The sequence below is a fragment of the Pyrus communis genome, chromosome 5 (genome assembly GCF_963583255.1).
Source record: "Pyrus communis chromosome 5, drPyrComm1.1, whole genome shotgun sequence".
NCBI classification, from domain to species: domain Eukaryota; kingdom Viridiplantae; phylum Streptophyta; class Magnoliopsida; order Rosales; family Rosaceae; genus Pyrus; species Pyrus communis.
Window position 1 is genome coordinate 27820356 of NC_084807.1, and position 14960 is coordinate 27835315.

General features: G+C 37.1%; 1 protein-coding gene across 1 annotated transcript; it reads left to right on the top strand.

Moving 5' to 3' along the window:
* Positions 1–8912: 8912 nt before the first annotated feature.
* Positions 8913–11313, top strand: LOC137733968 (scarecrow-like protein 8). Its single transcript, XM_068473195.1, has one exon. The coding sequence runs from the start codon at positions 9155–9157 to the stop codon at positions 11111–11113; it is 1959 nt and encodes a 652-aa protein (XP_068329296.1). The 5' UTR covers positions 8913–9154; the 3' UTR covers positions 11114–11313.
* The last annotated feature ends 3647 nt before the right edge of the window (positions 11314–14960 follow it).

Consider the following 14960-nt stretch of genomic DNA (forward strand, 5'->3'; position numbering starts at 1 on the left):
ATAATGGATCAAATTTAATTCGTTTTTATTACATAATATTTAGTGCGAAAGTTGCCCAAGTGCTTGGGCTCCAAAATCGTCCCTGGTGGAGGGGTTGAAGAAGGAAAGAAATGTTCAACCAACCTAGAAGGCTAGATGCTACGTTAAAATTGAGCATGAGATTTGAACGAGCAACCTACATAGTGCTGATAAATCGTGATCATGAAATCTCATACTAATAATACAAATACATATATAAGTTTCTCTTTGTATATTCTTTTAATATTGGCACTGAACACCACAATAGTGTTATACTCATTATCAACATCCACCGTATTTATAGTGAACTAGTACTTATATTGAAAAGTAACTTATAAGTTATATCTCCTCATTTTTATTATAAAACTCAATCTTAAGCTATCAAAGTTGATGCCGAAACGGAATGATAACACTAGCTAGCAACTAGCAAGAGAATGGAATCCAAACTTTATTGCATAACTGAGAATGATTTAGTCTAGCAAACGCAACAGCAACAAAATTAACTATTCGTTATTAAATGGAACATGGTTAATAATCGTTTCTACCGATACTCCCTTATGTTTTTCTTGTATTAAACAGGTTTTCATTTATTTTTCATCAGGATAATTTGATTATTATTTTTATTATGTTTGAGTGTCGTGGCCTTGAATCGAAATATTTAACGAGGAAAACGAATAAGAGTATCAAACTTGATATTATATAAATTGATTACTTTAACTATATATTAAACGAGGAAAACGAATAATATGAAACCTTTACATTCTGCGTGTGATGTGTACATCAATTTAATCCAAACTCAATGCTTTTAGTAATGTGAACTTAACGAAAAACTTTCGATATTCTTTACTTTAACGAAAAATCACATTTTTACACTAAAAAGTCAATCATGGTACTATTCACTTTATCTTTAATTTTATCATTTTTGTTAAAACTCAAAGTTTTCAAACCATTTTCATTAGTTTTCCTTTTAATATATTATTACTAAAATGGTGTTAACAAAATTTTAGATGGGTTTTGATATTTGAATTTTGTGAAACTAATTAATATTACTTATATGTTTGATAAAATTGTATGCAATATTTGATCTGAAACTAATGTTTTGACGAGTCGCTCATGCATAATACGACGGCTCTTAACCGTTGATGCATATAAAACTTAGGAATGCATTAATGACTTCGACATATCAGATGTATGAAGAATCACAATTAATATAATAAATATGAGTAGTTTTTATTGTTTGTGGGGCATTTTGGGATGAGAAATGTGAATGAGACTTCCTTAAATGTGAGACTTTTTGTTACCTCATATTTTTATCACAGTGTTTCATAATTCGACGTTAAACTTTGAGATGGTAGAGAGTCCATAGAAAGTCACACTTTGAGAGAATTCCCTTAAGAAAATAAATGCTAAGGGGGCTCTCTCAAAGTAAGGCTCTTCATGAACTTTCTGCTACATCACATTTTCACGTTAATTTTCATACTAATATTATAAAATATTATGCAAAAATCTTGAAGTGACATAAAAGTTATAAAGAATTCCACTTTTGAGAGAGTACGTTTACTCTATATATATATATATATATTGTCAATGGGAAGTGAAAAAAGACATGAAATCATCTTATTAAGTAATCAAACAAGACAGGTCATATCACCTCGCGCAAAAAACAGTTTTGATTTAATCACTCACGTGTAAACGACTGTCTCTAAAGAACAATATAGATATAGTTGTGATTTACAATTTGAAGGGGTCAACCGTGGCTGAAATCCTGTAGACATTGACACCGCCGGAGAAATGAATTTGAAGAAACAATCGCCGCACCAAATTGTGGACAGGTAGCTTACTTCTTGCATGAGCCGTGACCTCTTGGACCAATGAAAATCTTACATTCCATTTTTGTGAGAGAGTGTGGCTTCCGTGTGGCGGTGGATGTCGTGTGCGCGTCACTCCTCAAATAGCGCGTAGACCTCATCCTGAAGCAGTCGGCGCTCAAATGGATTCCAACTGGGAACCGGTTTTATTCCCGGTTAAATCTTCCTCTCTAGCCAAACGGGGCCCCACATTTTTAAATGACTAAAATACCTTGTGACATGGATGAGGACTTACAGGAGTGAGGATTCCGGTCGAATTTTTGAGAATTTTGGAAATCATCCAATCATATTTGTTCATTATATTGTGTGATTAATTTTCATCAGGTACCGTTTATATTTAATTTTAAATAAAAAAATGTACAATGATTTCTGATCGCATAACATACGATAAACTAGGATCCTCACTCAACTTATAGGCATCTTGTAATTTTATTCTTTACCAAAAGCGATGGTGATTTCGTTAACAAATAAGAAGAAATACAAGGATTTCCACATGGGTATATTCTTAAGTAACCAATTTAATGTCATAAGATAATTCAAACAAGCATATAGATAAGTTCCTAATTGGCAACAACAAATACTACCGGTACTAGGCTACTAGCACAAGCGCCAAAGGTTTAGATATGCAACAAATACGGCAGAAACAACGAACCTAACTAGGCACACATAATATCACTGCTAACAAATGAGACCACATCAAATTATTTATGATAAGGAGGCCATATCACTCGTAAAGCGAGATATTAGCCGCTAGACGCGGTACAAACAAAACTATACTAATCCAAGAATGGATTCCACCCATCGGCTCATCTCCATTAGCGACTTTGCAGCTTATGTAAGATCTACCGCTACCGCAAGCCAAGCAAGGGTAGAAAAATGCATGTGGCGTCTTGTATCATTGTTACAATGACATGTGTTCGAATTTAAGTAGACGTGGACAAAAACTTACACATTCTTTATTTTATCGATATAGGACGCTACTATGACAGTGTACTTGTGTTATGCAAGTATTTCTCCCTAATTATACAAACTATCATTAACACAAGACGCTCCAATAAGTGTGTAATATGTACTCCTACTGTGTAAATACGTCCTCACATAGAGACTTATTTTGATCGTGTTCCCTACCATTGTGTCATCGTAGGTCACTAACACCAAATATATGTAAAACTCTCTTTACATGATCTCATATTAGTGGCCCAAAAACAAAAACGCTAAGATGGCAGGGAACCCGTTCTCCTTAAAAGTTTAGTACATTGCCACGAATTAAGAGTGATTTATCCATCCACTGTTAGCTCTACCAACTCCTAAACAGACGGCTTTCCGTAAATTAGTTAATTGTTTTAGGTGGAAGCGGTGGGTGCACGGGGAAGAAAAGAAGTTGCAAAGGAATTTGGTAAATTTGGATATTTATAAAGTGCTTTTTTTCTTTAAGTGCTTTTCTGGTCACAAAATTATATTCGATAAATATATGGCACAAGGAGGTTGAGTTAGGCAAGGAACAAGTCGGCAGATATATTATGTGCTTTAGACGTGTCGAGTTCTAGAGGCACTTTGGTTTATGTAACTTGGATTGTTTAGTTGCTAACCAAATTGTCATGCAATTTGCTCCACACGCAACCCTCCTTAGAAACATCAAGTAGTAGTTGGCAGTGCAACTGGTGCAAATTTTCACATTGCAATATTGCACAATGTCCAAATGAATTGAAGGCACAAGGAGGAATTTTCACACTAGTACGGTAAATTTTTCAGAAGTTCGTTCAGCGTTACAGCCATTTTTACATAACCTTGTTAATTTGCTTTTTTATAACATGCGAATATATCATGACATCTCAATTTTTTTTTTCTCATATTATAACATGTGGGTTAGTAAGATTATATGACAATTTGATCGTCGCAATAATAAAAATCTTCCATATTACAAAGCTTTTTGTGAAAATAATTCAGGTAAAGTAGTTTTTGTTTCATGTTTTAATTAATGAGAAGAGAAATTCGAACTTCAAACATCATTATAAATAATAAATAAAAAAATAAAAAACTATACGATAAAAATATGAGCTAGTTGCTAGTTCATGAGTTTGTGTGACATAGCTGAAACTAAAACGACTTAAACGTGGTTAGGTTCTAAAAGTTTTATTTTTTGGTTAATGACGTATCACGTATATTATTATCATCATCATCATCATCATCATCATCATCATCATCATCATCCTATATATAGTATTTGCGAAAATAACAATTAACTTTATTAAAAAAAGTTTCAACATAAATTTAAATGACAATATAAAGAGTAGCCAAATTATTATTGTTTTTTTTTACCAAATGATATTGTCTATATTAAGGGAGAGATGGTAGCTTAGCCTCACAATAAGCTAACAATAATATGATTCAAATTCGCTTTTTGGCGAGAAATCGAACTTAAGACATCTCATGTACAAGTGAAGAGTAATATCACTAAATCGTAGTAATAAGGGCCAATTTGGGATCATCGTACTTTTTAATAAATTGTTTATGCTTTGCTTTAAGAATAATTAACTGCAAAATAAAACAGTTGAGTATGATAAGATGTATTTTTAAAAGTGTGTATAAAAAGCAATGTCTAAGAGGATAAATAATATCATTCTTTAAAATTAATGAGCTTATTACATGAATTAAAAATATTTTAAAGACTCAACTCCGCTTTTTATTAAAGCAGCTTTTGAAAGTAACCTACAAGCTAATTGCTTTTAAAAACTGCTGTCTGGAGGCCATTGATTTTAAAATAAGATGTATGTTTAATTTTTACCTAATACACTTTTACTGCTTAACTTTAAAGTAAAACGATTTTTAGTAAAAATATAATACCAAAATGGGACTAAAGTGGCTGTGTAGCCAAATTACTTATCTGCCCATAAAAATGCAATCCCAGTGGGCCAGTGGCAATTGCAATTTGGCCTCTGAGAAAGCATAGTTGACCTACATCTTGCCTCTTCCAAGAATGAGGGGTCAGTTTTGTAATTTTAATTGACTTTAAAATAGTTGGTGACTGGGATTAGTGGTCAAATACTTTCCGTTCTAATTAAGAAATTAAATTAAACACGAACAACCGAAAACAAGAATCAAACAAAATATTAATTAAATTCGGATCAAATTGTGTGATTATTATTTTTAATGGAAAGATGCTCAAAATTTAAATCTTATTAGCTTCCTATTTAAGCTAAATGAACAAGTTTAGTTAGGGATTATTTTCTGACCAGCATGTTGTTGTGGTTCGTCTTTTTTTATTATTATTTTTAATTCTCCTTTTGGGTGGGAGAATAATTGAAGACTTTGGCATTATTGTCAAACAAATTTAAGAAACGAAAAAAAATGTGGGGCTTATTTATAATCTTTCAGCATCCTATGTGAGGCAATTGGAGAAGTATTTTAAACCATGTTGGTACAAAATTAGGTGGAAATTAAAGATATGTGTCAATTGATTAATCTTTAAAATAAATGAGTTCAGAGAGTATACGCTTAACTAAGTTTGTTGGAGCAAATTTGTTCCTTGATTCTGTATTCAAGTTCGGATTGTCACTCTCAATAATTTAGACATCAGTCAAGAATATATGATCATTTAGAAGTGTTTTTAAAATGACTGAAAATATTTTTGGTGAAAATTTTATTAGAACAATCCTATAAAAGTACTTGAAGTGCTTCATTAAAGAAACACATAAAGTACTTTTAGAATCCAAAAATATTTTATCTAAAAACTTGTTCAATCATTTTAAAATACCTCTAAACGATCCCTAAATATGATTTTTTTTTTCTTTTCATTTATGTAAATAAATAAGTTGGTATAGGCGAAAAGAAGAACGTAAATAGTTATGGGTAGGATTTTACTCTATGTTGTGAGCCCTTGCGTATGTTGCAGCCACTGACACTCTGACGGATGCATCATAAAATTGGGTACCAACAAATTTATGGTGAGCATCTCCGTCCTTTTTTATCCACTAAAATCCACTTTTGTCGGTTTCACTATAAATATTCGGCTGTACGTATTATTTAATAAACTAATAATTATGAAAAATTAATTAATTAAATGATTATTGTGATATACGAGAAATATTTTTTATTCTTTTACTTGGGTTTTGTAAATTTTTTAAATGATATGGCTTTCCACATCAAATGTCACCTAAGGTGGTATGAAAATGTGGTACAAAAACATAATATGAATAACATTACTCAATATATTATGTTAATTTTTTTATTATTGATCCTTTTTAATTTATTTAATCTGATGGCTGAAATTAAAAGGAGTATGTGAAAAATAAAAAGGGATGTGTATATAACATCACTTTAAATATTTGTAGACAATATGATGGACAAAATATTACTATTTTTATTTGTTTTCATTTCTTTATTCATGAATATTTTTGCTCACCACCCTCAAGTAGCAGTAATGCTCAACACCCTATTTATCATTGTTTGATGAGTTTATGTTTTGAGATTTGTGTCTATACACTATATAGATCTCAACATTTAAACCTATGTAATGGTGATAAATAAGGTGGTGAGCATTACCGTTACATGAAAGTGGTGGCTTTGACAATATAACACTTCATTTGTTTTTATTTTTAATGTGTTAGTATATATTTTTGGACAATGAGGTGGGTCTGCAAAGCATGAAGTGAAGGTAGCCATCTTCGTGTTAAAGAAGTTTTTCTTTTCAAAAGTGACTTCATTACTGCTATCTATCCTTTTGGAGGGCATAATTTATGATAAAAAGTTAAATTTGCAGTTTGGTAGCTTATATACTCTCTTCTTAATAAGGTAGATTTCAAGTTAAAGCTCTGCAAACAGGATGTAGGAGAAATGGAAGGGACAACATTTATAGTTACCAATCTACCATGTCTCACTTTATAATTTTCTTCCCACCCAAATTATCCATCTTGGGGTCCCATAAAAATAATTGAACAATGCTTGTGTTACCCAAAACAAAAGGGATTATGCAAGAAAAATTTGGACCATGTAATGATAAAGTATGAGTTAATTCTTATATCAATTAGGTAAAATGATATCTCATTCAACAAGCGACGTATATTACCTCATAAGAAAATGGAAAAAACATCTAAAACGACTCATTACGGAAACGAATAAGAAACTATTTTGACATTAGTTTTTATGTTCTACGTATTCGCTTGCATTTGAGAGTAAAATTAAATACTATGGCTCGTAAAGAAGTGGTTAACGTATATGTTTACATAGAAAATGGTCGATCCTTATGATTCGAGAATGGGCTAGAGAGTTGGAGCATCTCCAATGAAATATGCAAAATGTCTATGAATGTGTATTTTGCATTTTTTGGTCTGAAAATGCACAAAAAAAAAAAAAAAAATTAAATATACATATATATATATTTTTATATCTTTAGGTGGTTAGTCCCGCTACTCAAAAAGAGAAAATAAAATAGGATATCAATTTACGTATATCCCATTCGAGGAAAACTCTCTTCTACATCTCTTGAAAGTGAAAAATGAATGTAAATATGAGTTTTACATCTCAAATTTACATCTCTTAGTTGAACATGCTCTTAAAATAGTTTAACGATAATCCATAAATTTACCGCTTATCAGACAAATGATTTATTTGTCCTTTATTTGTTAGTGAGTCCCAAAAATGTATTAATTACACGTACAACATTACCATGCGCTTAATTTGAACATAATTTGAATAATATCAGTGGCCAACATGCAATGGATATTCATTTACCTAATCTATAAACTACAATATTTTAGGTTCAGTTCAACATCATTAAGTTTTAAATATAAAAACTTGGCCAAACCATCCATGATGGTGGGTTAGGAAACCTCATTTCTTTAACAAACTAGAATGCACCAACCAAATTACTAAACTTTTGATTTTAAAGCGATTTGGAACAAAAAAATTCTTAAAATGTACTATTCTATTTCGTTTAGAAATGTTTTTAAAATGACTGAAAGCGATTTTAGTGAAAGTGTTTTTGGACTCAAAAACATTTTCTCTAAAACACTTTTAATCATTTTAAAAGTACTTCCAAACGAATCCTAAGATGTTAAAATAAATTATGGATATTAATGACGTACCTTAACTGATTATTACTATTTGAAATTATCATTCATCTCATTGTAGTATGTTAGTCGTACAACTAACACATCGAGGCACTTTAATACGAGAGATGAGAGAAGAAAAATGGAACTCAAAACTTCAAATGCTGAGATCATCCCGGCCCTTCGTCAACTAGTTTCGTCAGTTACATAACCTTTTGTGGCTTTATGTTGAAGCTTAAAAGTGAGCTGGAGTAGCTGTAATTGTTTAGCAGTATATCATTCCGTGTTCATTAATTTAAAAGTTTTAATAATGTCGAGCTAAAATATTCCAATGGTTGGGGGTTGGCGACGTAGACAAAACTCAGGTTAAACGCAACCGCAACCGCCTCGTGTCAGTAAACCTAACGAGAGTCAACCGGGAAACCGCCCGTCAGGACAAACCGGCAACTAGAATTTCGAATCCGCGAACTGGCAAAGCGTGAATTCTCCCGTCACGGAGGCGGTCACTTAAGGGAGCCTCACAGCTCAATCGCATTCGCCCCACGTGGTTGGGGGTTCGTTTTCGTGGTGTTCTGGATTGCATTTCCGGGCTCCGGTCGAGGGCCTTTTGGAATATTTCGTAACTGTCATGTCAGACGATCACAGCCGAATAAAGATAACCTCATTCACTGGAACGAAACACACAACCCCCACCTCACCAGGCAGCATGTGAGCGCACGCTAGAACTCCCTTTCATGCTTGAATATTTTGTCTGCTTCTTATTGGTACGTGCATCCACGCTCCCTTCAGTGTCGTGTGGCTCCTATGATTGTAAATTCAAACGGAAAGCATGAGATGTGCGTGAAAGAGTATCCTACGCGTAATAAGCACCGTTCATCGTCACCGATCGAGGCCGAAAAGAAAAAATCCAACGGTCGATGGCGTACATACTCGCGTAGAAGCGTTTCGGAATTTCGGATTTAAAAACGAAAAACAGACACCCAGAAAACCGAAAACCAGAAGGAAAAAGCCACTCTCTCTCTCTCCTCACTTTCTCTCTCTAGAGTTTGGAATCTGGCCGAGTTATCAAATTGATTGCAATTACAAATGAATTCAAGGCGACAATAAGAGAGAGAAACAGAAACAGAAACTGTCTCTTCTTCTCCTTCCATGCGTTTCTTCAGAACCCACCACTTTTAGCCTTTTTCCCTTCCTCGCTCTCAGACACCCAGAGAGGAAAAAATGCAATCGGGAGGCTTCAACGGCGGAGGAGGCGGCGGCGTCCCTGATTTCTACACTAACGGGCGATCCATCTCCATCTCCGCCGCCATGAACGGCCACAACCCGTCTCAGAACAATCCCTACCACCGATCCCAGCTCCCCAGCTTGTTTATGGACCCTACCGCGTCCCAGATCGCTCGCCAAACACAATTTCAACCCCAAACCCAAAACCCAGCAGCCGGTCTCATCGGAAAGCGGACGCTCGCTGAGTTCCAGGCCCATCAGCAGAACCACTACAACCCCCACCAGAACTACCACCAGAATCCTGGCCAAAATCTCTATCTCCGCTCCCTAAAGCCCAGAACTTTCCAGCACTCTTCTCCGATTTCGCCTTTGTCTCCGATAGACTTCTCATCTGGGTCAGCAATTACAGGCTCCGACTCTTCGTCTTCTTCCTCCTCGATTTTATCCCATCAGCGGTTCGGGTTGCCTCTGCTTCAGCAGCTCCGCCATCAGCCCATTAACCAGACAGCACCACCGGCGATGTCGTATGTTAACAATCTGGTGCCTAACAATCCGGTTCAGAACAACCCAGGTCAGACCCGGGGTTTGGATTCCGAGAAGAAGATGATCAGTAACACGCTGCAAGAGCTGGAGAAGCAGCTACTCGACGATAACGACGAGGACGACGAAGGCGACGCCGTTTCTGTCATTACTAAAACCAACAGCGAGTGGTCCGAGACGATACAGAATCTGATGGGTTCGGCAGCTCCGAGTCAGTGCCAAAAGCCCATTTCTCCGTCGCCCACTTCGTCGTCATCTTCGTCGTCATCCGTGGCGTCTCCGGCGTCCTCCACGTGTTCCAAGCAGTCGCTCATGGAGGCCGCGACGGCCATTTCTGAAGGGAAATCCGAGGCCGCGGCGGAGATCCTCGCCCGGATGATGGCGACACAGGTCCCGAATCCGAGACCCAATTCAGAACAAAGGCTTCTGGAGTTCCTGGGTTTAGCTTTGAAGTCCCGGGTCAACCCGATTGATAATTCGCCGCCGGCGAACGAGCTTTTTGGGCAGGAGCATAGCGGGTCGATTCAGTTGCTTTACGAGTTATCTCCGTGTTTCAAACTGGGGTTTATGGCCGCTAACCGCGCAATCCTTGAAGCGACCTTGACGGACCAATCAGCGACCAACAAGGTTCATGTGATTGACTTCGACATCGGGCATGGCGGTCAGTACATGCTCCTTTTCCAAGCGCTCTCAACGCGTCAGAATGTTAGGCCCGCCGTCGTGAAGATCACCACCGTCGCGGATAATGGCGGGGAGGGGAGGCTGAGAATGGTCCGTCAGAAGCTGAGTCAAGCCGCCGAGCGACTCGGGGTCCGTCTGGAATTCAACGTAGTGAGCCAGAAAATCGGCGAGCTGAACCGGGACTCGCTGGGTTGCGAACCGGACGAGCCGATCGCCGTGAATTTCGCCTTCAAACTGTACAGCATGCCGGACGAGAGCGTGTCCACGGACAACCCCCGCGACGAGCTTCTGCGGCGCGTGAAGGGGCTGGCGCCGCGTGTGGTGACGCTGGTGGAGCAGGAGATGAACACCAACACCGCGCCCTTCATGGCGCGCGTAAATGAGTGCTGCGCCTACTACGGGGCGCTGCTGGAGTCGATCGAGGCGACGGTTCTGAGGGAGAACCCGGAGCGAGTCAAGGCGGAGGAGGCTCTGAGTCGGAAGCTTGTGAACTCGGTTGCTTGCGAGGGGAGGGATCGCGTGGAAAGATGTGAAGTGTTTGGGAAGTGGCGGGCCCGCATGGGGATGGCGGGGTTCGAGTTGAGGCCCATGGGCCCAAACATGACCGAGTCGTTGAAAAATCGACTCGAATCGGGAAACCGAGCCAACTCGGGGTTCACGGTTAAGGAAGAGAAGGGAGGGATTTGCTTTGGTTGGATAAGCCGCACTCTCACCGTCGCATCCGCTTGGCGTTAACTTCACTTTTTTTTATATTTGTTTTATTTAATTTTTAATTTTCTGGCTAATTGTTATAAAAAATACTTTCTGATTATTATGTAGGGTTTCCTGAGAAAATGGAAATGGGAGAAATGCTACCAAAAATTTGAGGAGTGTTTGGATTCCATGAAAATTCTTTTGTCCACTGCATTTATGTTTTTTGTTTGGTTTCGGGTTTTTGGTTTTGAACGTGTTTCAAACTAATTATACGATGTTATAAAAAAAAAAACTTTAAACATGGGGGTTGCGTAATTGAGGAATGAGTTTGGCCTTCCTACCAAACCAACCATGGAGGGCTCCACTTATGTATTTCTCCTTTTGGTTTTTATTTTACACTGTTTGTGTATTTTTTTTTTAATTATGGAAAGTTTGTATTGCAAAATGATATTTTTTTTAATACTAATAACAATTTTCTTATTCGATTTTATGTATGTTAGGAAAACCTAGTTTTTCCTATGCAATTGCTTACGATGTAAACAATGTTACGTGTGTTTTCATAGTACAAAAAAAATATCTTGGAACCATTTGGATGGTTATCTACCAAACTTTTCATCCTTAATTTGTTTAAATAATATTGAGCAAAATATATGGCTCGTAAAATTAGTTGGTTGGAGAGGATTTGTGGAGGGCTCCACTTATGTATTTCTCCATTTGGTTTTATTGGGTTTTTCTTTTTCTTTTTTGAGGAGATTTTGGTGGGTGTTTAATATATATGTTCGGAGAGAAAGAGAGATATTTTTTTCCTTTTTTTTTAGTAGAATTTGTAGATTTCTGTATTTTAGGAAAGCTTAGTTTTTGTTATGGACGTGTCGTTTTTCGGTTGGATAGGAGGAGAGGACAAATGTGGTAATGGGAAGAAGTGCTTTACGTGTGTTATTCACCTTGTAACCTAAGATTTTTGCTATGTAATTGCTTACGTTGTAAACAATGTTACGTGTGTTTACGTTCATACTATAAAAATCTCTTGGAACCATATGGATGGTTATTCACCAAACATTTGATCCTTAATGTGGGTGCAAATATGTGGCTCCGTGAATTAGTTGGTTCAGAAGGAATTATTCATGATATTTGGTCCCTTGCCAATTCTATCGATTTTGGTTTTATCTGCAGGATGAACAATCGTGCAGCGCATGAAGTAACAGCTTACGTTTCAAAGGTTGGTGATGACCATATATGGGATTGTATAGGATTTGAATTTCTTTTCAACATTCTTGTGAGGATGTAAACTTATTTAATATAATCTAATCAAATATATCCTTTGGCCAAAAAAAAAAAGGGTTGGTTGGGAAGGATTTGAGGATCTTTTGGCTTTTGAATTAGAGGATGGCATGAAACGGAGATCATGCAAGATTTATGATTATATATAGTTTAATGAGAAATGGTTGATTAATTTTGAACATATTATAATCACATGGTTTCTGCTTTTAATAAAGAAACGGAAAATAGCACTTCGTGATATATTGTTTAATAAATCCGTTCAATAAAGAATGGTTTCTAACGATCGTATCAAATTAAAAATGACCTTTTTTGTCGCAAATGATCATTTAAATTGACCTAATCAATTAATTTGGGCTATGAATTAGTTTCATTATCACACATCAATTTGATTATTCCGTTAGAAATTTTGTTAATAATTATACTATTGAGCTGATGTTGTACACATATAAGACTCACAAGTCCAATAACAAAGAGCCACATATTATAAAAGAATTTAATTATTAAAAATCTCGAAATACTTTCTCAGATGACCAATAGCTTCCAATCTCTTCTCATGCCCGTCTTCACATTTATGAGATGTTGATAATGTTGAGCCATATATTTTCATAGACAAAGTATATTAGCAAGCTTTATAAAAGATGGGGACACTTTATAAAAAAAAATTGTAGTCCAAAACATGGACCAACTAGAAATATGATTCACATTATATATATCTTATATATATATTATATATAAGGAGAGAAAAAAAATCTCAACAGCCCACAAACTAAAAAAATAGAGTTCTTGTCTATCCAGAATTCTCCTAAGCTCCCACGTTTTGAACGCGGTAAAGTGATGGCCTTCCTCAACTTCCCCACACCCTGGAAAAGTAGAACACATTACAGAAAATGGAAGAAGTTAATGAAACTGCTTCTTGCGTCTATAAAAAGGGGAGGGCACAGGGAGAGCGGAGGAGAGGATAGTGACAAGAAAACACTGCAAAAATTGAGAAGCACACGGAGAAGAAATGGACAAAAAAAAAAAAAAAAACAAGCAGCAAAAGAAAGCGAAAAGGAACAGCAACAAGAAGCCAAAGAAAGAGAGAAGAAAGTTTAAAAGGTATTACATTTTCATAATGGATTCTTGATTTTTATTAGGAAGTTCCTGTCGTATTTTCCCCAAAAAAAAAAAAAAAAGGGAGGTTTCCTTTTCTTCTTGTTTGACAGAAGCAAATAAGATAGTGGTGGAAACATGCACCACCAATTCACACCGACCACCAAAACCTGTCATTGGGCTTGCTCCTTCCTCTTCTCCACCAATGGAGACATTTGCTGTCTTCTCCATCCTTGTCGCTGTCAACTCTTCTAGCCACCGAGTGCTCATTCTTCTTCTCCACCATTGGAGAACATTTGCCGTCTTCTTCGCCGATAGCAGCAAGGAAACCGTAGTCTCTGCCACCAACAATGGCCATGATGTGACTTTCATGCCTAGCAAGTTCGAATGTGCCGCTCCCGTCAATCCCATGAATTTCTCCGGGGTGGTTTAAACCACCCTGTGAAGTTCCAATCAAATCTAAGTGCTCCGTGTCGCTGCCGTCAATCCCATGAATTTCTTCGAGGTGGTCTAAACCACCCTGTGAAGTTCCAATCAAATCTAAGTGATGCGTGCCAACTGCCGCCGTAGCATTGATGTTAGAAGGTTCTGTCTGCCGTAACGAGGCCATTGAAGACCTGGTCTCTATAGAAAGGCTATTAGGAAGAAGATCGTCGAGTCGTCGTCCGAGTAGCCTAATAGTGCAGGCCTTGACTCGTAAAAAGCAACCAGGAATAACCTCAAAATTCTGTGCACCAAGTCGTAAAAGATAGTTCTCTACAGGCAACAAGGCAATGGTGCAAAAATGGTGTTTCCATCATTTCGTTACTCCCACAAACATGCACGAACCTGCAGCGGATGAAGACAAAAAAAGAAACTCGTCCCCGCTGTCTGTACTCTCACATGCTACCCATTCAACTGATGCTCTCCAAAGGTCCTATTAGAAATCACACCGATAAATAACTCGGTTCTTCCGGCAATCTCTCGGAGTGGTTCCAAGCATGAAACAACAACTCCCGCCTGACAAGGAAGGAAGCTGCAATGAGCAATGATCCCAAACAAGGTCACAGCGAGCGATGAATTTGCAAAAGAACAATCCCGTCGCAGCCGTCGTCTTGGAGTTAAGAAGAAGAGAAGTTGCTGACGATAAAAGGAAGGGGAAACAAAGTCCTATTTGAACTTGGAAAGCTTAATTCACAAAAAAAAGAGAAAATAAAGTTTGCTGACAAGTTCCCTTGCGAAAGGCACTCACGTGAAAATCGAAAGGGAAAGTCATGGGATCAAAACCCATTTTAAATGAGATCCTAACCCTTCTCAAACTTTATTGGGCAAGGCACGGCGGGCACGGCAAAGATGCAGTTTTAACTAGGCCTCGCAAATTGGAAATTGGGCCAAAATAATAAATGGGCAGGATTCCTTCCAATAGCGTGATGGAGGCATATCATGTGTGAAGAGATGCCGACATCGAATCTATGGAGGAAGTAAATCACTTCTAAAAACTACAGATGTGAACCATCTCAAAGCACAAAACTCAATG

What these genes read in the sequence shown, in the direction of transcription:
- LOC137733968 (XM_068473195.1), top strand. Translation starts at nt 9,155, where the DNA reads ATGCAATCGGGAGGCTTCAACGGCGGAGGAGGCGGCGGCGTCCCTGAT.